Source organism: Oncorhynchus tshawytscha, linkage group LG22, assembly GCF_018296145.1.
Source record: "Oncorhynchus tshawytscha isolate Ot180627B linkage group LG22, Otsh_v2.0, whole genome shotgun sequence".
In the NCBI taxonomy this organism is placed as follows: Eukaryota; Metazoa; Chordata; class Actinopteri; order Salmoniformes; family Salmonidae; genus Oncorhynchus; species Oncorhynchus tshawytscha.
Genome location: NC_056450.1, coordinates 27,317,894 through 27,339,545, shown reverse-complemented (window position 1 = coordinate 27,339,545; position 21,652 = coordinate 27,317,894). Strand labels below are relative to the sequence as shown.

Sequence of the window (21,652 nt, the reverse complement as noted above, 5' to 3'; positions counted from 1 at the left end):
GTTCTGCGGGCAAAAGGAGGGGGGTGCAACTCAATATTAGTAAGGTGCTCTAAATGTTTTCTACACTCAGTGTATATTCAAATGTCACCAAATACCTGATTAAAACAACCTGTTTTGCACGTCTCCAGTAGTCTCAACAGCACCCTTTAGGGTAGCGCCACGGTGTAGCCAGAGGACAGCTATTTTACGTCCTCCTCTGGCTACATACATTTCCATACAAAACCTAGGAGGCTCGTGCTTGTCACCCTCTTCCAAAGACCTACATGGTAATTATGAATAGGACTGTTGTGACCTTTTTTTCTGGCACACAGGCAGTCATGACTCATGACCGCAGTAAAATTCCACGTGACAGTTGAGTCCCGGTAATCTCCTCCTATGCATCCAGGACATGTGTTGTAGTACCCTAACGACCATTAGGTCTCTAATGGCCTGGTACTCACAACACCTATCAGCAGAGCCTTGTCTGGCAGCGAAACAGTTCATTCAGCCTCATTTACTTCCTTTAAAAAAACATAGCTGATATGGCTGACTTAATTAAGCAAATGTGGTTTCTGCTGAAAATTGAGATGTACAAACATGGCCGATTAATTAGGGCCGATTTCAAGTTTTTATAACAATCGGTCATCTGCCTTTTTGGACGCCGATTATGGCCGATTACATTGCAATCCACGAGGAGACTGTGTGGCAGGCTGACCACCTGTTACGCTAGAGCAGCATCAAAAGGACCTTGTGGCTGCAAGGAGCCAAGGTAAGTTGCTAGCTAGCATTAAACTTATCTTATAAAAAAAACAATCAATCTTCACATAATCACTAGTTAACTACACATGGTTGATGATATTACTAGGTTAACTAGCTTGTCCTGCGTTGCATATAATTAATGTGATGCCTGTTAATTTATCATTGAATCACAGCCTACTTCAACTTTGCCAAATGGGTGATGATTTAACAAAAGCGCATTACCGGAAAAAGCACAATTGTTGCACAAATGTAGCTAACCATAAACATCAATGCCTTTCTTAAAATCAATACACAACTATATATTTTTAAACCTGCATATGTAGTTCACTTTTTATGGCTGCAGGGGCAGTATTGAGTAGCTTGGATGAAAAGGTGTCCATATGAAACGGCATGCTCCTCAGTCATAGTTGCTAATATTGGCATATTAATAGTAGTATTGGATAGAAAACACTATGAAGTTTCTGTTTGAATGATGTCTGTGAGTATAACAGAACTCATATTGGCAGGCAAAATCCTGAGTTGAAATCAAAACAGGAAGTCAGAAATCTGAGCTTGTGTGTATTCACCAGAGTCCCCAATGAAATCCCCTTGAGATATGAATGATGTTGCACTGCCTAGGGGTTCCACTAGATGTCAACCATCAATAGAAATTATAATGAGGCTTCTATGTTGTTGAGGGAGTGAATGACAGCAGAATATATCAGCTGTCCATCAAGCAGCCATTTTGTGATCTCACCTTTTCCTCATGGTAGTCACTTGCGTTCCATTGCTCACGAAGACAAGAAAGAATACTCCGGTTGGAACTTTATTGAAGCTATATGTTAAAAACATCCTAATGATTGATTCTGTACATAGTTTGAAATGTTTATTCGACCGGTAATATCACTTTTTGAAGATTTTGTCCGATATAATGCTGACCAGAATTAGCGTTTGGATATGTATACCAAACGCTCTAACAAAAGAAGTCATTTGGACATAAATAACGGACATTTTCGAACAAAACACACATTTAGTGTGGACCTGGGATTCCTGGAGTGCTTTCTGATGTAGATCATCAAAGGCTCACATCATATATAGACTTGTTTATACTGTATTATTGACTGTATGTTTGTTTTACTCCATGTGTAACTCTGTGTCGTTGTATGTGTCGAACTGCTTTGCTTTATCTTGGCCAGGTCGCAATTGTAAATGAGAACTTGTTCTCAACTTGCCTACCTGGTTAAATAAAGGTGAAATAAATAAAAAAGGTAAGGGAATATTTATCATGGAATGTGTTGTTTATGTTGACGCCATCTTTGCGGTTGTGGTGTTTTTAAATTGAGCGCCGTCTCAGATTATTGCATGCATTTCTTTTTCCGTAAAGTTTTTTAAAAATCTGACACAGAGGTTGCATTAAGGAGAGGTATATCTAGAATTCCATGTGTATAACTATATTATCATCTACATTTATGATGAGTATTTCTGTTGAATGATGTGGCTATGCAAAATCACTTGATGTTTTTGGAACTAGTGAATCTAACGCGCCAATGTAAACTCTGATTTTTTTATATAAATATGAACTTTATCAAACAAAACATGCATGTATTGTGTAACATGAAGTCCTATGAGTGTCATCTGATGAAGATAATTCAAGGTTAGTGATTAATTTTATCTTTATTTCTGGTTTTTGTGAAGGCTATATTTTGCTGAAAATGGCTGTGCTTATTGTGATTTGGTGGAGCCCTAACATAATCGTTTGTTCGTATTTAATTTGCCTGTCACGCCCTGGTCTTAGTATTTTGTGTTTATATATTTATTTGGTCAGGCCAGGGTGTGACATGGGTTTATTTTGTGTTGTGTTTTTGTATTGGGGTTTTAGTAGGTATTGGGATTGTGGCTGAGTAGGGGTGTCTAGCATAGTCTATGGCTGCCTGAGGCGGTTCTCAATCAGAGTCAGGTGATTCTCGTTGTCTCTGATTGGGAACCATATTTAGGTAGCCTGGGTTTCACTGTGTGTTGGTGGGTGATTGTTCATGTCTCTGTGTGTGTTAGCACAAGATAGACTGTTTAGGTTTTCACGTTACGTTTGTTGTTTTGTTTTGTTCGTTTTTTCTTATCATTAAATATGTATCTAACTTACCACGCTGCATTTTGGTCCGACTCTCTTTCGACGGAAGAAAACCGTAACAGAATCACCCACCACAACTGGACCAAGCAGCGTGGTGACAGGCAGCGACAGCAACAGCAGCGAAAAGAGGAATGGACTTGGGAGGAAATAGACAGGTGGGCGGTCGACCCAGAGAGAGTGCCGGAGCCCGCCTGGGATTCGCTGGAGCAGTGCGAAGAGGGCTATAGGAGAATGGAGTCGAAGAGAAAAGCACGGCGGCGCAGAAGGGAGCCCGAGAGTCAGCCCCAAAAATTTCTTGGGGGGGAGGGGCTCAGGGAGAGTGCGGCAGAGTCAGGGTTCAGACCTGAGCCAACTCCCCCTGTTTATCGTGAGGAGCCAAGGAGGAGACCAGAACCAGAGCCGGTGTTGGAGGTGAGTGAAGCAGAGACTGTGAAGGAGTTAATGGGGAAAGTGGAGGAGAGAGTTATGAGGGAGTTGCTAGTTTGGTGCTTTAGGTATGATATTCGTCCGAAGGCGCGTGTCGGGGATTTGATGGCACCTGGGTCAGCGCTCCATACTCGTCCTGAGGTGCGTGTTAGTCGGCTGGTGAAGAGTGTGCCAGCCTCACGCACTAGGCCTCCTGTGTACCTACCTAGCCTTGCACGTCCTGTGCCAGTCCTGCTCTCAGGCTCTCCAGTACACCTTCACGGTCCGGTCCATCCTGTGCCACCTTCACACACCAGTTCTCCGGTGGCAGCTCCCCGCACCAGGCTTCCTGTGCGTGTCCTCGGTTCAGTACCACCAGTGCCAGCACCACGCACCAGGCCTTCAGTGCGTCTCGCCTGTTCAGCGCTGTCAGAGCCTTTCTCCTCTCTAGCGCTGTCAGAGTCTCCCGCCTGTTTAGCGCTATCAGAGCCTTCCTCCTCTCCAGCGCTGCCGGAGTCTCCCGCGTGTTCAGCGCAGCCAGAGCCTTCCTCCTCTACAGCACTGCTGGAGTCTCCCGCATGTTCAGCGCTGCCAGAGCCTTCCTCCTCTACAGCGCTGCTGGAGTCTCCTGCCTGTTCAGCGCAGCCAGAGCTGCCAGCCTGCATGGAGCAGCCAGCCTGCATGGAGCAGCCTGAGCTGCCAGCCTGCATGGAGCAGCCTGAGCTGCCAGCCTGCATGGAGCAGCCTGAGCTGCCAGCCTGCATGGAGCAGCCTGAGCTGCCAGTCTGCATGGAGCAGCCAGAGCTGCCAGTCTGCATGGAGCAGCCAGAGCTGCCAGTCTGCATGGAGCAGCCAGAGCTGCCAGTCTGCATGGAGCAGCCAGAGCTGCCAGTCTGCATGGAGCAGCCAGAGCTGCCAGTCTGCATGGAGCAGCTAGAGCCGCCAGTCAGCCATGATCTTCCAGATCCGCCAGTCAGCCATGATCTTCCAGATCCGCCAGTCAGCCATGATCTTCCAGATCCGCCAGTCAGCCATGATCTTCCAGATCCGCCAGTCAGCCAGGATCCGCCAGTCAGCCACGATCCTCCAGATCTGCCATTCAGCCAGGATCCGCCAGTCAGCCAGGATCCGCCAGTCAGCCAGGATCCGCCAGTCAGCCATGATCTTCCAGATCCGCCAGTCAGCCAGGATCCACCAGTCAGCCAGGATCTTCCAGATCCGCCAGTCAGCCAGGATCCGCCAGTCAGCCATGATCCTCCAGATCCGCCTACTACCTGCCTGAGTTTCCTCTCAATACTGGACTTCCTCTCAGTACTAGGCATCCTTTCAGTCCCGAGCTTCCCCTCAGTCCCGAGCTTCCCCTCAGTCCCGAGCTTCCCCTCAGTCCCGAGCTTCCCCTCAGTCCCGAGCTTCAGGCCAGGGTGTGACATGGGTTTATTTTGTGTTGTGTTTTTGTATTGGGGTTTTAGTAGGTATTGGGATTGTGGCTGAGTAGGGGTGTCTAGCATAGTCTATGGCTGCCTGAGGCGGTTCTCAATCAGTCAGGTGATTCTCGTTGTCTCTGATTGGGAACCATATTTAGGTAGCCTGGGTTTCACTGTGTGTTTGTGGGTGATTGTTCATGTCTCTGTGTGTGTTAGCACAAGATAGACTGTTTAGGTTTTCACGTTACGTTTGTTGTTTTGTTCGTTTTTTCTTATCATTAAATATGTATCTAACTTACCACGCTGCATTTTGGTCCGACTCTCTTTCGACGGAAGAAAACCGTAACATTGCCAGAATTTTACATAATTATGATATAACATTGAAAGTTGTATGTAACAGCAATATTTAGACTTAGGTTTGCCACCCGTTCAATAAAATACGGAACGGTTCCGTATTTCACTGAAAGAATAAATGTTTTGTTTTCAAAATTATAGTTTCCGAATTTGATCATATTACCCTGTTTGGGGTAGGGGGCAGCATCTTCACTTTTGGATAAATAGCGTGCCCAAACTGAACTGCCTCCTACTCTGTCCCAGATCCTAATATATGCATATTATTAGTAGTATTGGATAGAAAACACTCGGAAGTTTCTAAAACAGTTTGTATCATGTCTGTGAGTATAACAGAACTTATTTAGCAGTTGAAACCCTGAGGACAAAATATTCAGATTTTTTTTGAAGTCACTGTCTTTTCAATATGTTTTCATGGGGAATCCAGAATTCTAATTGACTTTCCTGCATTTCCAACCGCTTCCACTGGATGTCACCAGTTTGTAGAAATTGGTTGAGGTTTTTTCTTTGTGTAATGAAGAAGTACCATAGCTGTCACGCCTTGGTCTTAGTATTTTGTGTTTTCTTTAATTATTCGTTCAGGCCAGGGTGTGACATGGGTTGATTGTGTTGTCGTATTGGGTTTTTTGTAGGCATTGGGATTGTGGCTGATTAGGGGTGTGTCTAGCATAGGCTTGGCTGCCTGAGGCGGTTCTCAATCAGAGTCAGGTGATTCTCGTAGCCTGGGTTTCACTGTGTATTTTGTGGGTGATTGTTCCTGTCTCTGTGTAGTGTTCACCAGATAGGCTGTAATTAGGTTTTTACGTTTCGTTTGTTGTTTTTGTATTTATTTAGTTATTTCATGTATCGCTCTTTTTTCATTAAAGAACATGAGTAACCACCACGCTGCATTTTGGTCCGACTCTCCTTCAACAGACGAACGCCGTTACCATAGCTCAGAACAAATGTCACTTCATGTGTACCTTTTTGATAGAGGCGCGTAACTAGAAAAGTAGCGTCAGTTTGTTTTGCTCCTGTATTGAACACAGATCATCCCGTCTTCAATTTGATCAATTATATACGTTTAGAAATACCTAAAGTTGTATTACAAAAGTAGTTTGATATGTTTTGGCAAAGTTTACAGGTAACTTTTGAGATATTTTGTATCGACGTTGCGTAAGTTGGAAGCGGTGTTTTTCTGGATCAAACACGCCAAATAAATGGACATTTTGGATATATATCGACGGGATTAATTAAACAAAAGGACCATTTGTGATGTTTATGGGACATATGAGTGCCAACAAAAGAAGCTCTTCAAAGGTAAGGCATGATTTATATTTTATGTCTGCATTTTGTGTCGCGCCTGCAGAGTTGAAATATGCTACTCTCATTGTTTACTGTTGTGCTATCATCAGATAATAGCATCTTATGCTTTCGCCGAAAAGCCTTTTTGAAATCTGACATGTTGGCTGGATTCACAACGAGTGTAGCTTTAATTTGCTATCTTGCATGTGTAATTTAATGAAAGTTTGATTTTTAAAGAAATGTATTTGAATTTGGCGTTCTGCATTTTCCCTGGCTCTTGGCCATGTGGGACGCAAGCGTCCTGCCTACCCCAGAGAGGTTAACGACCAAAGGCTCGTAATTCTGTGTTTTTATATTATAATTAAGTATATAATTTAATACTTGATAGAGCAGTCTGACTGAGCGGTGGTAGGCAGCAGCAGGCTCGTAAGCATTCATTCAAACAGCACTTTACTGCATTTGCCAGCAGCTCTTAGCAATGCTTGAAGCACTGCGCTGTTTATGACTTCAAGCCTATCAACTCCCGAGATTAGGCTGGCAATACTAAAATTCCTATAAGAACATCCAATAGTCAAAGGTTAATGAAATACAAATGGTATAGAGAGAAATAGTCCTGTAATTGCTATAATAACTACAACCTAAATCTTCTTAGCTGGGAATATTGAAGACTCATGTTAAAAGGAACCACCAGCTTTCATATGTTCTCATGTTCTAAGCAAGGAACTTAAAGATTAGCTTTCTTACATGGCAAATATTGCACTTTTACTTTCTTCTCCAACACTTTGTTTTTACATTATTTAAACCAAATTGAATATGTTTCATTATTTATTTGAGGCTAAATTGATTTTATTGATGTATTATATTAAGTTAAAATAAGTGTTCATTCAGTATTGTTGTAATTGTCATTATTACCAATAAAATAAAATCAAGATCGGCCGATTAATCGGTATCGGCTTTTTTGGTCCCCCAATAATTGGTATCGGCGTTGAAAAATCATAATCAGTCGACCTCTAGTACAAAACATTGAGAACACCTTCCTAATATTGCATTGCACCCCCTTTGTCCTCAGAACAGACTAACTTTGCTGGGGCATGGAAAATACAAGGTGTCAAAAGCGTTCCACAGGGATGCTGGACCATTTTGACTCAAAGGCTTCCGACAGTCACATTGGCTGGATGTCCTTTGGGTGGTGGACCTTTCTTGATATACATGGGAAACTGCTGAGCGTTAAAAAAAACAGCAGCATTGCAGTTCTTGACACAAACTGCTGTGCCTGGCACCGACTACCATACCCTGTTCAAACTGGTGTGCCTGGCACCGACTACCATACCCTGTGAAAACTGGTGTGCCTGGCACCGACTACCATACCCTGTTCAAACTGGTGTGCCTGGCACCAACTAGCATACCCTGTTCAAACTGGTGTGCCTGGCACCGACTACCATACCCTGTTCAAACCGCTGTGCCTGGCACCGACTACCATACCTTGTTCAAACTGGTGTGCCTGGCACCGACTACCATACCCTGTTAAAACTGGTGTGCCTGGCACCGACTACCATACCCTGTTCAAACTGGTGTGCCTGGCACCGACTACCATACCCTGTTCAAACTGGTGTGCCTGGCACCGACTACCATACCCTGTTCAAACTGGTGTGCCTGGCACCAACTAGCAACCCTGTTCAAACTGGTGTGCCTGGCACCGACTACCATACCCTGTTCAAACCGCTGTGCCTGGCACCGACTACCATACCCTTGTTCAAACTGGTGTGCCTGGCACCGACTACCATACCCTGTGAAAACTGGTGTGCCTGGCACCGACTACCATACCCTGTTCAAACTGGTGTGCCTGGCACCGACTAGCATACCCTGTTCAAACTGGTGTGCCTGGCACCGACTACCACCCTGTTCAAACACCGACTACCATACCCTGTTCAAAACCGACTACCATACCCTGTTTGCCTGGCACCGACTACCATACCCTGTTCAAACTGGTGTGCCTGGCACCGACTACCATACCCTGTTCAAACCGCTGTGCCTGGCACCGACTACCATACCCTGTTCAAAGGCACTTAAATATTTTGTCTTGCCCATTCACCCTCTGAATAGCACACATACACAATCCATGTCTCAATTGTATCAAGGCTTAAAAGTCATTTTTTAACCTGTGTCCTCCCCTTCATCTACACTGATAGAAGTGGATTTAACAAGTGACATCAATAAGGGATCATAGCTTTCACCTGGATTCACTTGGTCATTCTATGTTATGGAAAAAGCAGGTGTTCTTAATGTTTTGTACACTCAATGAATATAATCAGACCAGTTGGAACTGGAGCAATGATCCAAACAAGAGATAGTACTTTAGGACTGAAAATGTGCTATATTGAATAGAATAGTAAGAATGAATGACATGTCACAAGTCAAGCAGAATCACCTGAGGGTAACACACACACACACACTGCATGACACACAAACGCAAGCAAACACACATGCACCACACACATACACACAATCCTATAGTCCATTCAAACAGTGAGTCCAGGAATGGGCTTCTGTTCCTTCCGGCCATCCAATAGAAATATTACTAGTCTAAAAATAGCATCGGTCTCCTCTTACATAGCACTGATCTGAGATTAGAGAAATCAATGTAACACAGGAAAGAGACTGAGTGATAGAGAGTGGGAGAGTGATGGGAAAGAGAGACAAAGAGAGGGAGAGAGAACAACAACACCCCCTCAACCAGACCCGGAGAACTGGAGGTGGAGAGAGACATGTCTGCACTCTGGACTGTGGTGAGACAACATCAACAGGAGAAAGAGCAGGAGCAGGAGAAGAACAGAGCACTAGAGGAGAGGATCAGACTGCTGGAGGAGAGGGTGAGGGGGATGGCGTGTGACAGAGAACAACCCATTAGAGAGCTGTCAACCCCCGCAGAGTAGCCAGCAGAACAGTCCACCCCAGACCCTGACCATAGCCTCGACATCACAGCAGGACAGAAAAATGAAGGACCCCAGGGAATCCCACCCCCTCTGAGCACCCCCCCCATCAGCCACCCTGATAGCCCTCCTAACAACCCCTGGCCCACCACTCCACCCTGGACTTGAACAGCCTTTACGACAAGGTCAATCTTCACAAGGCAGCAGTGACCACCTTCGCCAGGACCCTAAAGGTCATCGCCCTCAATCACAGCCCCAGGTCATCTACCTTTGGCCTAAAGAGCAGGAACCTGTACTTCACTAAATAAATAAAAAATACAGGCATTGTCATCCTACAAGAAACATGGTATACAGCAGTGGTTCCCAACCAGGGGTACTTGGCCTATCCATAGGGGTACTTGAGAAGACTCATGAGACCATAGGCTTACTGGTCAAATTCACATGAGGGGGTACTTCAGGGGTACTCCGGGCAGAGAGAAATTCAGTTGAAGGTACAGTAACCGTAAAGGGTTGGGAACCACTGATATAGAGGAAATGGAACAACTGGTTGCTCTCTAGGTTACAGAGAGCTGATAGTCCCAACCACCAAACTACCAGGTGTGAAACAGGGAAGGGACTTAATGGGGAATGCTAATTTGGTATAGAGCAGACCTAACTCACTCTATTAAAATGATCAAAACAGGAACATTTTACATTTGGCTAGAAATTCAAAATGACTTGATCTTAACAGAGAAAAATGTCCTCCTGTGTGCTACCTATATCCCCCCACTAGAATCCCCATACTTTAATGAAGACAGCTTCTCCATCCTGGAGGGGGAAATCAATCATTTCCAGGCTCAGGGACATGTACTAGTCTGTGGCGACCTAAATGCCAGAACCGGACAAGAACCTGACACCCTCAGCACACAGGGGGACAAACACCTGCCTGGAGGTGATAGCATTCCCTCCCCCATATGCCCCCCTAGGCACAACTATGACAACATCACCAAAAAAAAAAAACGGGTCACAACTCCTGCAGCTCTGTCGCATGATGGGTCTGTACATAGTCAAAGGTAGGCTTTGAGGGGACTCTTACGGTAGGTACACCTACAGCTCATCCTTTGGCAGAGGTACTGTAGATTACATTATCACTGACCTCAACCCAGAGTTCCTCAGAGTGTTCACAGTCAGCCCACTGACACCACTATCAGATCACAGACAAATCACAGTCTACTTGAACAGAGCAAAACTCAATCATGAGGCATCAAAGCCAAAGGAAGAGCATAATATTAACAAATGCTTTAGATGGAAGGAAAGTACTGTAGAAACCTCCCCAAAAACTATTAGGCAACGACAAATTAAATCCCGTTTAGACAACTTCCTGGACAAAACGTTTTACTGTAATAGTGAAGGTGTAAACTTTGCAGTAGAAAACCTAAACAGTATTTTTGACCTCTCAGCTTCCCTATCAAATAAATATATATATATATATAAGCAGAAAACCTAAGAAAATTAACAACAATGACAAATGTTTTGATGGACTGTAAAAACCAAAGAAAGAAATTGAGAAACCTGCCAACTAAACAGTATATTTGACCTCTCAGCTTCCCTATCAAATGTTTTAAATTCAAGCAGAAAACCTAAGAAAATTAACAACAATGTTAAATGGTTTGATGAAGAATGCAAAAACCAAAGAAAGAAATTGAGAAACCTGTCCAACCAAAAACAATGAGTCTAGGCCTTTACTATGGTGAATCACTAAAACAATATATAAATACACCATGGAAAAAGAAGGAACAGCACGTCAGAAATCAGCTCAATGTAATTGAAGAATCCACTTCTGGGAAAATTGTAAAACACTAAACAAACAACAACACAAAGAGTTATCTATCCAAAACGGAGATGTATGGATAAACCAGTTCTCCAATATTTTTGGCCCTATAACAAAGAACAAACAGCAAAAACATATACATGATCAAATACAAATCTTAGAATCAACTATTAAAGACTACCAGAACCCACTGGATTCTCCAACTAAATTGAATGAACTATAGGACAAAATACAAACCCAAAAAGGCCTGTGGTGTTAATGGTATACTAAATTAAATAATTAAATATACAGATTACAAATTCCAATTGGCTATACTTAAAGTATTTAACTATACTATACTTAAAGTATTAATCCTCAGCTCTGGCATCTTCCCCAATATTTGGAACCAAGGACTGAACCTAATCCACAAAAAGTGGAGACACATTTGACCCCAATGACTTCCGTTGGATATGTGTAAACAGCAACCTTGGGAAATCCTAAATACAACCCATATTTATGTTTATTTATTTTCACTTTTGTACTTTAATGTCTTTATTCTTCTTTTGGAACTTTTGTGAGCGTAATGTTTACTGTAAAAAATATGTACTATCTATTTCACTTGCTTTGGCAATGTAATCATATGTTTTCCATGCCAATAAAACCCTTAAATTGAATTGAAAGAAAGAAAGAAAGAAAGAAAGAAAGAAAGAAAGAAAGAAAGAAAGAAAGAAAGAAAGAAAGAAAGAAAGAAAGAAAGAAAGAAAGAAAGAAAGAAAGAAAGAAAGAAAGAAAGAAAGAAAGAGGGGAAGAAATAATGAACACTGTGAAAGCTCTGAAAGAAGCATGGTGAGTTTGACACAGTGTGAAAGCTCTGAAAGAAGCATGGTGAGTTTGACAGTGTGAAAGCTCTGAAAGAAGCATGGTGAGTTTGACAGTGTGAAAGCTCTGAAAGAAGCATGGTGAGTTTGACACAGTGTGAAAGCTCTGAAAGAAGCATGGTGAGTTTGAGACAGAGTGAAAGCTCTGAAAGAAGCATGGTGAGTTTGAGACAGTGTGAAAGCTCTGAAAGAAGCATGGTGAGTTTGAGACAGTGTGAAAGCTCTGAAAGAAGCATGGTGAGTTTGACACAGTGTGAAAGCTCTGAAAGAAGCATGGTGAGTTTGACACAGTGTGAAAGCTCTGAAAGAAGCATGGTGAGTTTGACACAGTGTGAAAGCTCTGAAAGAAGCATGGTGAGTTTGACACAGTGTGAAAGCTCTGAAAGAAGCATGGTGAGTTTGAGACAGTGTGAAAGCTCTGAAAGAAGCATGGTGAGTTTGAGACAGTGTGAAAGCTCTGAAAGAAGCATGGTGAGTTTGAGACAGAGTGAAAGCTCTGAAAGAAGCATGGTGAGTTTGAGACAGTGTGAAAGCTCTGAAAGAAGCATGGTGAGTTTGAGACAGAGTGTGAAAGCTCTGAAAGAAGCATGGTGAGTTTGAGACAGTGTGAAAGCTCTGAAAGAAGCATGGTGAGTTTGAGACAGAGTGTGAAAGCTCTGAAAGAAGCATGGTGAGTTTGAGACAGAGTGTGAAAGCTCTGAAAGAAGCATGGTGAGTTTGAGACAGTGTGAAAGCTCTGAAAGAAGCATGGTGAGTTTGAGACAGAGTGTGAAAGCTCTGAAAGAAGCATGGTGAGTTTGAGACAGAGTGTGAAAGCTCTGAAAGAAGCATGGTGAGTTTGAGACAGAGTGTGAAAGCTCTGAAAGAAGCATGGTGAGTTTGAGACAGTGTGAAAGCTCTGAAAGAAGCATGGTGAGTTTGAGACAGAGTGTGAAAGAGCTAAAGTACAGAAACAGACACTGTGTGAGTTGGGGACAAAAAAGACGGTGTTGGATGGGAGAAATTTCTAAATGTTTTCTCATCCTCTTCCTCCTCCTCCACTTCTTATCTCTACCACCTGTGTTCAGTGTTTATTTAACACGGAGGGGTGATGTTTACACAGTCTAGGTTAAACACAGGTGGAGCCAATCACTTCTGTTAATAATAAATAATGTAAACAGCCAGATGCTGCAAAGCATGCTGGGATGGCTGACGTGCCAGGCCCATTGTCCAGTATCTGATCTGACCCACTAACAGACAGACAGACATCACCCATGTTCACATTCATCCACCTCCCTGGAAGAGAGAGAGGGAGTGCGAGTTGAGAGACAGTGAGAGAGAGAGAGAGAGAGAGAGAGAGAGAGAGTGTGAGTTGAGAGACAGTGAGAGGGAGTGCGAGTTGAGAGACAGTGAGAGAGAGAGAGAGAGAGAGAGAGAGGGAGTGCGAGTTGAGAGACAGTGAGAGAGAGGGAGTGCGAGTTGAGAGACAGTGAGAGAGAGAGAGAGAGAGAGAGGGAGTGCGAGTTGAGAGACAGTGAGCGAGAGAACTGAAGAGTTTGTGTGGTCATGCAGAAGATAAGAGAAAACAGGGTCAAACAGGGACAGAGTCATCTGTACAGTAGAGTGAATGTGACAGGGGAGAAGAACTCTAAAGGAGACTTAAAACAACAACCTAAGTTATTTTAATTTTTTTAAATTTGACCTTTATTTAACCAGGTAGGCCAGTTGAGAACAAGTTCTCATTTACAACTGCAACCTGGCCAAGATAAAGTAAAGCAGTGTGGAAAAAACAACACACAGAGTTACACATAAACAAACGTACAGTCAATAACACAATAGAAAAATCTATGTAGTGTTTGAAAATGTAGAAGAGTAGGGAGGTAAGGCAATATATAGGCCATAGAGGCGAAATAATTAGAATTTAGCATTAACACTGGAGTGATAGATGTGCAGATGATGATGTGCAAGTAGAGATACTGGGGTGCAAAAGAGGATAAGTAACAATGTGGGGATGAGGTACTTGGGTGTGCTATTTACAGATTGGCTGTGTACAGGTACAGTGATCGGTAAGCTGCTCTGACAGCTGATGCTTAAAGTTAGAGAGGGAGATATAAGTCTCCAGCTTCAGTGATTTTTGCAATTTGTTCCAGTCATTGGCAGCAGAGAACTAGAAGGAAGGGCAGCCAAAATAAGTATTGGCTTTGGAGATGACCAGTAAAATATACCTGCTGGAGCGCGTGCTACGGGTGGGTGTTGCTATGGTGACCAGTGATAAGAGATAAGGCGGGGTGTTACCTAGCAAAGGCTTATAGATGACCTGGAGCCAGTGGGTTTGGCGACGAATATGAAGCGAGGGCCAGCCAACGAGAGCATACAGGTTGCAGTGGTGGGTAGTATATGGGGCTTTGGTGACAAAACGGATGGAACTGTGATAGACTACATCCAGTTTGCTGAGTAAAGTGTTGAAGGCTATTTTGTAAATGACATCGCCAAAGTCAAGGATAGGTAGGATAGTCAGTTTTACGAGGGTATGTTTGGCAGCATGAGTGAAAGAGGCTTTGTTGCAAAATAGGAAGCTGATTCTAGATGTAATTTTAGACTAGAGATGATTAATGTGAGTCTGGAAGAGTTTACAATCTAACCAGACACCTAAGTATTTATAGTGATCCACATATTCTAATTCAGAATAGAGTAGTGATACTAGTCGGGCGGGAGTGTGCAGGCAGAAATCGGTTGAAGAGCATGCACATAGTTTTACTAGCATTTAAAAGCAGTTGGTTGCCACGGAAGGAATGTTGTATGGCATTGAAGCTTGTTTGGAGGTTTGTTAGCACAGTGTCTAAAGAAGGGTCAGATGCAAACAGAATGGTGTCATTTGCATAGAGGTGGATCAGAGAATCACCAGCAGCAAGAGCGACATCATTGATATATACAGAGAAAATAGTCGGCCTGAGTATTGATCCCTGTGGCACCCCCATAGAGACTGCCAGAGGTCTGGACAACAGGCCCTCTGATTTGACACACTGAACTCTATCTGAGAAGTGTTTGGTGAACCAGGCGAGGCAGTCATTTGAGAAGCCAAGGCTATTGAGTCTGCCGATAAGAATGCAGTGATTGACAGAGTCGAAAGCCTTGGGAAGGTCGATGAAGACGGCTGCACAGTACAGTCTTTTATCAATGGCGGTTATGATATTGGTTCCTGACTTCCCTGAAAGGTTGCATATTGCGGGGGCTATTCGATGCTAATGCAACGCCACAGGATGTTTTTGTGCTGGTCAAGGGCAGTCAAGTCTGGGGTGAACCAAGGGCTATATCTGTTCTTAGTTCTACATTTTTTAATGGGGCATGCCTACTTAAGATGGTGAAGAAAGCACTTTTAAAGAGCAACCAGGCATCCTCTACTGACGGGTTGAGGTCGATATCCTTCCAAGATACCCGGGCCAGGTCGTTTAGAAAGGCCTGCTCACTGAAGTGTTTTAGGGAGCGTTTGACAGTGATGAGGGGTGGTCGTTTGACTGCGGACCCATTACCCACGCAGGCAATGAGGCAGTGATCACTGAGATCCTGGTTGAAGATAGCAGAGGTGTATTTAGAGGTCAAGCTGGTCAGGATGATATCTTAGTGGGTGCCCATGGTTACGGATTTAGGGTTGTACCTGGTAGGTTGCTTAATACTTTGTGTGAGGTTGAGGGCATCTAGCCTAGATTGTAGGATGGCTAGGGTTAGATAGGTCACCCAAAGCTATGTTGTGTTGTGGTTTATTTTTGGTAATACTTCATGAAGATCCTCTGTGCGAACACACACCCACACACACTTTTCTAAGAGGGCCCTGAGCTGGTCTTCCCATGTGAACAGTAAGGAGTACAGGGGGAGGTCTGAGAGAGGAAAGAGAGAGATGTTAACTTCTCTAGGGTAGGGTGCAGCATTTGGAATTTTGCATAAAAAGCATGCCCAAATTAAACTGCCTTCTACTCAGGCCCAGAAGATAGGATATGCATATAATTAGTAGGTTTGGATAGCAAACATTCTAAAGTTTCCAAAACTGTTCAAATAATGTCTGTGAGTATAACAGAACTGATTTGAAAACCTGAGAAAAATCCATTCAGGAAGTAGGATTTTCTTTTTTTGTAGTTTTCTATTCAATACCATTACAGTATCCATTGACTTAGGACTCAAATTGCAGCTCCTATGCCTTCCACTAGATGTCAACAGTCTTTAGAAATTGTTTCAGGCTTGTATTCTGAAAAATGAGGACCCTGCCGTGTCACAGAGCAATCTGAATGAGTGGACCTGCCGTGTCACAGAGCTTTTTCATGTACGCGACCGAGAGAGTGCCTTTTATATTGCCTTTTATATTGACTACGTTATTGTCCGGTTGAAATATTACCGATTATTTAGGCTAAACACAATCTGGGGATTGAAAATAAACATCGTTTGACATGTTTGTATGAACTTTACGGATACAATTTGGATTTTTTTGTCCGCCTGTTGTGACTGCGTTTGAGCCTATGGATTACTGAAGAAAACGCGCGAACAAAGCGGAGGTTTTCGGATATAAAGAGACGTTATCAAACAAAAGGAACATTTATTGAATAAATGAATGCCTTCTGAGTGCAACCATATAAAGATCATCAAAGGTAAGTGATTAATTTTCTCTCTATTTTTGACTTGTGTAACTCTTCTACTTGGCTGGTTACTGTTTGTAATTATTTGTCTGCTGGGATATGTTCTCAAATAATTGTAAGGTATGCTTTCGCCGTAAAGCATTTTTGAACCGTGACACCAGGGAGGGAGGGAGGGAGGGAGGGAGGGAGGGAGGGAGGGAGGGAGGGAGAGGGAGAGAGAATCGATCCCTCCCTCCCTCGAGACCCTCAACAAACATACTCTCTACAGTTCACCTCCACAACTACCTCTGTTATAGTCCTCTACCACTCTTTCTCTCTTTCCAACCATCTCTGTCTGTAGGCTACACTTCCTCTTTGTAAGAGCTATATCATTTCATCTCTATGTTAAAATGTCCCTTGTCTAATATTACAGATGTCTGATCTTAAAGAGGAACTCCACTCATGATGATGTGGCCGGTGACATTTTGCTTTTTCAGTCCAATATCTTGAAAACTTGACAGCTGACATGCAAAACATTTGGGACTGTATTAACAGTGGACTAATGAAAAAATACCAAAATATAGTTTTTGTGTGGAGTTCCCCTTTAATTTAACCAGTTTCGTTATAGGAGTAAAACAATCCTTCAGCAGGAGGAATTGATTATCCTAAAAAATAAGTTATAATTTCTAACAGGAAATTTGTTTTGACAGGCTGCAGTGGGCTATAGTTCGATACACTTATGTCGTAGTGGAGGTTAATATTTATTTTGTGTTATTAAGCTATATAAAACGACAGTTGTTGATGAGTATGGCTGCATTTCAGACACATTTTTGTACATTTGAATGTCGCAGTAGTTTGCCCTAGGCCAGTTATTCTGTCAGGTGCTTTAACATTTGAGCAAGAGAGAGCGAGAAAGAGAACTACAGGTTTTCAGTGAATTTATGTAAATCACCAGGCTGATTGGAACCACAGGAAAAATATCTGCTATTTGACAACAGGGTGATCAAATTAAGATAGATCTGTATGTTATGGTTCTCAAAATAACTCTGTCATTTAGTGTGCACTTTGAAATAAACCCACGTGAAAGGCCTCTGTAGACATCTGTAGTCACCTCTAAACAGCCTGTTACAACTGTGTGATAGCACATCTGTAGTCACCTCTAAACAGCCTGTTACAACTGTGTGATAGCACATCTGTAGTCACCTCTAAACAGCCTGTTACAACTGTGTGATAACACATCTGTAGTCACCTCTAAACAGCCTGTTACAACTGTGTGATAACACATCTGTAGTCACCTCTAAACAGCCTGTTACAACTGTGTGATAGCACATCTGTAGTCACCTCTAAACAGCCTGTTACAACTGTGTGATAGCACATCTGTAGTCACCTCTAAACAGCCTGTTACAACTGTGTGATAACACATCTGTAGTCACCTCTAAACAGCCTGTACCAACTGTGTGATAGCACATCTGTAGTCACCTCTAAACAGCCTGTTACAACTGTGTGATAGCACATCTGTAGTCACCTCTAAACAGCCTGTTACAACTGTGTGATAGCACATCTGTAGTCACCTCTAAACAGCCTGTTACAACTGTGTGATAACACATCTGTAGTCACCTCTAAACAGCCTGTTACAACTGTGTGATAACACATCTGTAGTCACCTCTAAACAGCCTGTTACAACTGTGTGATAACACATCTGTAGTCACCTCTAAACAGCCTGTTACAACTGTGTGATAACACATCTGTAGTCACCTCTAAACAGCCTGTTACAACTGTGTGATAACACATCTGTAGTCACCTCTAAACTGCCTGTACCAACTGTGTGATAACACATCTGTAGTCGCCTCTAAACAGCCTGTACCAACTGTGTGATAACACATCTGTAGTCGCCTCTAAACAGCCTGTACCAACTGTGTGATAACACATCTGTAGTCACCTCTAAACTGCCTAAACTGCATCTGTACTAAACTGCCTGTACAACTGTGTGATAACACATCTGTAGTAAACAGCCTACAACTAAACAGCCTGTTACAACTGTGTCACCTCTGATAACACATCTGTAGTCACCTCTAAACAGCCTGTTACAACTGTGTGATAACACATCTGTAGTCACCTCTAAACAGCCTGTTACAACTGTGTGATAGCACATCTGTAGTCACCTCTAAACAGCCTGTACCAACTGTGTGATAACACATCTGTAGTCACCTAAACAGCCTGTTAAACTGCATCTAGTCACCTCTAAACAGCCCAACTGTGTGATAACACATCTGTAGTCACCTCTAAACTGCCTGTACCAACTGTGTGATAACACATCTGTAGTCACCTCTAAACAGCCTGTACCAACTGTGTGATAGCACATCTGTAGTCATCTCTAAACAGCCTGTACCAACTGTGTGATAACACATCTGTAGTCACTGTGTGATAACACAGCCTGTAGATCGCTGTAGTTACAGCATCTAAACTGCCTGTACCAACTGTGTGATAACACATCTGTAGTCACCTCTAAACTGCCTGTACCAACTGTGTGATAACACATCTGTAGTCACCTCTAAACTGCCTGTACCAACTGTGTGATAACACATCTGTAGTCACCTCTAAACTGCCTGTACCAACTGTGTGATAACACATCTGTAGTCACCTCTAAACTGCCTGTACCAACTGTGTGATAACACATCTGTAGTCACCTCTAAACAGCCTGTACCAACTGTGTGATAACACATCTGTAGTCGCCTCTAAACAGCCTGTACCAACTGTGTGATAACACATCTGTAGTCGCCTCTAAACAGCCTGTACCAACTGTGTGATAACACATCTGTAGTCGCCTCTAAACAAACAACCCAACTCTATTTTAAGAGACAGAGAACATACATCTCTCACACGTACGTCAACATGTGCACACACAAACACCTCTCTCTCCCTCTCCGTTGTAATGTCATTCCTGAGGCCAGGTGACACTGCTCTCATCCAGACACTCTCCTCCAGCCTCATCACATTCCTCACCATGAGGGATTCACATGGAGGAGAGTTAGAACACTAGTCTTTATACACACACCATGTATCCACTTCAGCCTCGGACTGCCCTCTGACTGCCCTCGGACTGCCCTCGGACTGTATCCTGCACACCAGATAGCAGCCTGCATATCATTGAACTTCATCATAATCATCATAATTGTAAGTCATTGTAATCATCGTCTTCATCGTTGTAATCCTTATCATCATCGTCTGCACCATCATCACCATTCATAATCTTCAGCAGCACACATCAGAAACCAACTCACCTCTACAGCTATGGATCTATCATAATCACCATCACCACCATCTTCGTCATGCTCATCATATCTCAGTCTATAACTCCCCTCAACATCCTGTCCACCAGATACATGTCATAATAACATCCTCCCATCCTCCTCCTGTCTCTCTCCATTCAATACAATGGTTTCCCTGTAGCTTAATAACTATAATCAGACAAAACACACAGAATAAAATGAGGGAACTTTACAACAAAGAATACATTCATGTCTGTGGAGCTGTGTGTGTGTGTGTGTGTGTGTGTGTGTGTGTGTGTGTGTGTGTGTGTGTGTGTGTGTGTGTGTGTGTGTGTGTGTGTGTGTGTGTTTGTAGGGCTGAGAGAAGGGCTGAGAGAAGCATATGCCTCTGGATGAGTGGTATGGGGGCAATGATAACGTCAGAGCTGCTGCCACTTGGGGTTTGGTACCGACCCCTCTTCTTGTCTCGTCAGCTGCCCAACGACCTTGAAGGTGTGTGTGTTATGTGTGTGACATGTCATTGAAAGGTAAATGTGCTGCTATACAGCCTACTAATAACAACAATCCTTTGCTGTTGGAGGTCGTATTTCTCTCACAGACAAACTGCATAGCTTTAAAGTTGTAATAAGATAATACAACAACTCCTCACAATACAAAGGAGAAGTTTGCGCCATAAGGAGCTAGTTTTTGCCACATGTAGTAGTAGCAGCAGCACCCCCCATCCCCCCCGCGTAACTTTGTAGCACCGTACCGCCACTTGAAATGGATACTTCAAGACAACCCCCCCAAAACAAGACACCGTTTCTATTCAGAGCGGCAAACATATAAAGTAGCCGAACCAACCAACTGGCTTACCAGTTGTTGCCGAAACCCCCTGCATCTTGCCGACAGTTGTCCTTCTTGGCTGAACCCTTCTCCGATGCTCAAAGCAGATTGGAAACTGTGCCCGGACGAGCTAACGTTACAGGCAACTCAAACGAAGGAGTGTCCCGACTCGAAGTCCGCTGCTTTTTCCCTTGTCTTGGCAAAACGCTCTAGCCTCCACAGTAGAACATAACGGGCATGTAGTGATTCTCTCACGGAGATAGAAGAAGGGTTTCCACGAAGAGTTTTTCCTGCATTAGTGCACTGATCCATTCACTCCTCAGGGATCTGCCCTCCTTGCAGCAAAACTATTCCTTCCTCTGAGCTCCACTCCGCCACTGTGAAGGAGCTGCGCGTTCACGCTGGCTGGTGTAAGGCGCGCTCAAAACTACCCTGGTTATTCATTGAGTACAGCAGGGGAAAAAATCGGACTATGAGTTTTCATAATTTTGTGTTTATTGCCTTTGCTCTGTTCTTTAAGAGAAAAACAAAAACGTATATTTTACACAATAACCTACAAAATAGAGTTTATTTTGCCGTTCAATTGTCTTCAATTGAGTTTTGTAGAAATATACTTGTAAACTATATTTCTTAGTACCCTACAACGGTATTACTGTTTTATAAACCCAAATCTAAGGTTGTTTTACCATTGGTTTTGTTTTTCCGTTTTTGTAAACAGTGTTTCAATATGTTTAAACAAACTATTATGTCAATCTCATGGACTGTCAGTCCCCACCCAGCCCCTTCCGGCCTCTACCAAACAAAGTGGCAGGGTCAGGCTGTTGAAACACAGATTGTTGTGCCTTTAATTCTCCTTATCATAAAACATGAGTCTGTTTTGACTGTTAGGCAAGGTTATTATATTGGTACACATTCTAAAATGAGCATCACTGTAGACCTACATCCGTGCTCCATTTGGCCATTTGTCTAAGGGTCGCTGGGTTTTGTTCCATCACTGCATTAATGGTTATTGTTGGAGTTGGGAGAGCTTCTCCTCAGTCGCCTGACTGTATCATCCATGATGGCAAAG

The 21,652-nt window shown here is 43.2% G+C and overlaps 1 protein-coding gene across 1 annotated transcript in view; it reads right to left on the bottom strand.

The window, feature by feature from the left end:
- fgd (faciogenital dysplasia) overlaps positions 1–20,956 on the bottom strand; it is a 135,733-nt gene extending 114,777 nt beyond the window's left edge. Inside the window, exon 1 of the mRNA XM_042304003.1 lies at positions 20,614–20,956. Within this exon, the coding sequence (XP_042159937.1) occupies positions 20,614–20,638 (25 nt within the window). The 5' untranslated portion in view covers positions 20,639–20,956. The remainder of the gene's footprint in view (positions 1–20,613) is intronic.
- Positions 20,957–21,652: the final 696 nt, after the last annotated feature.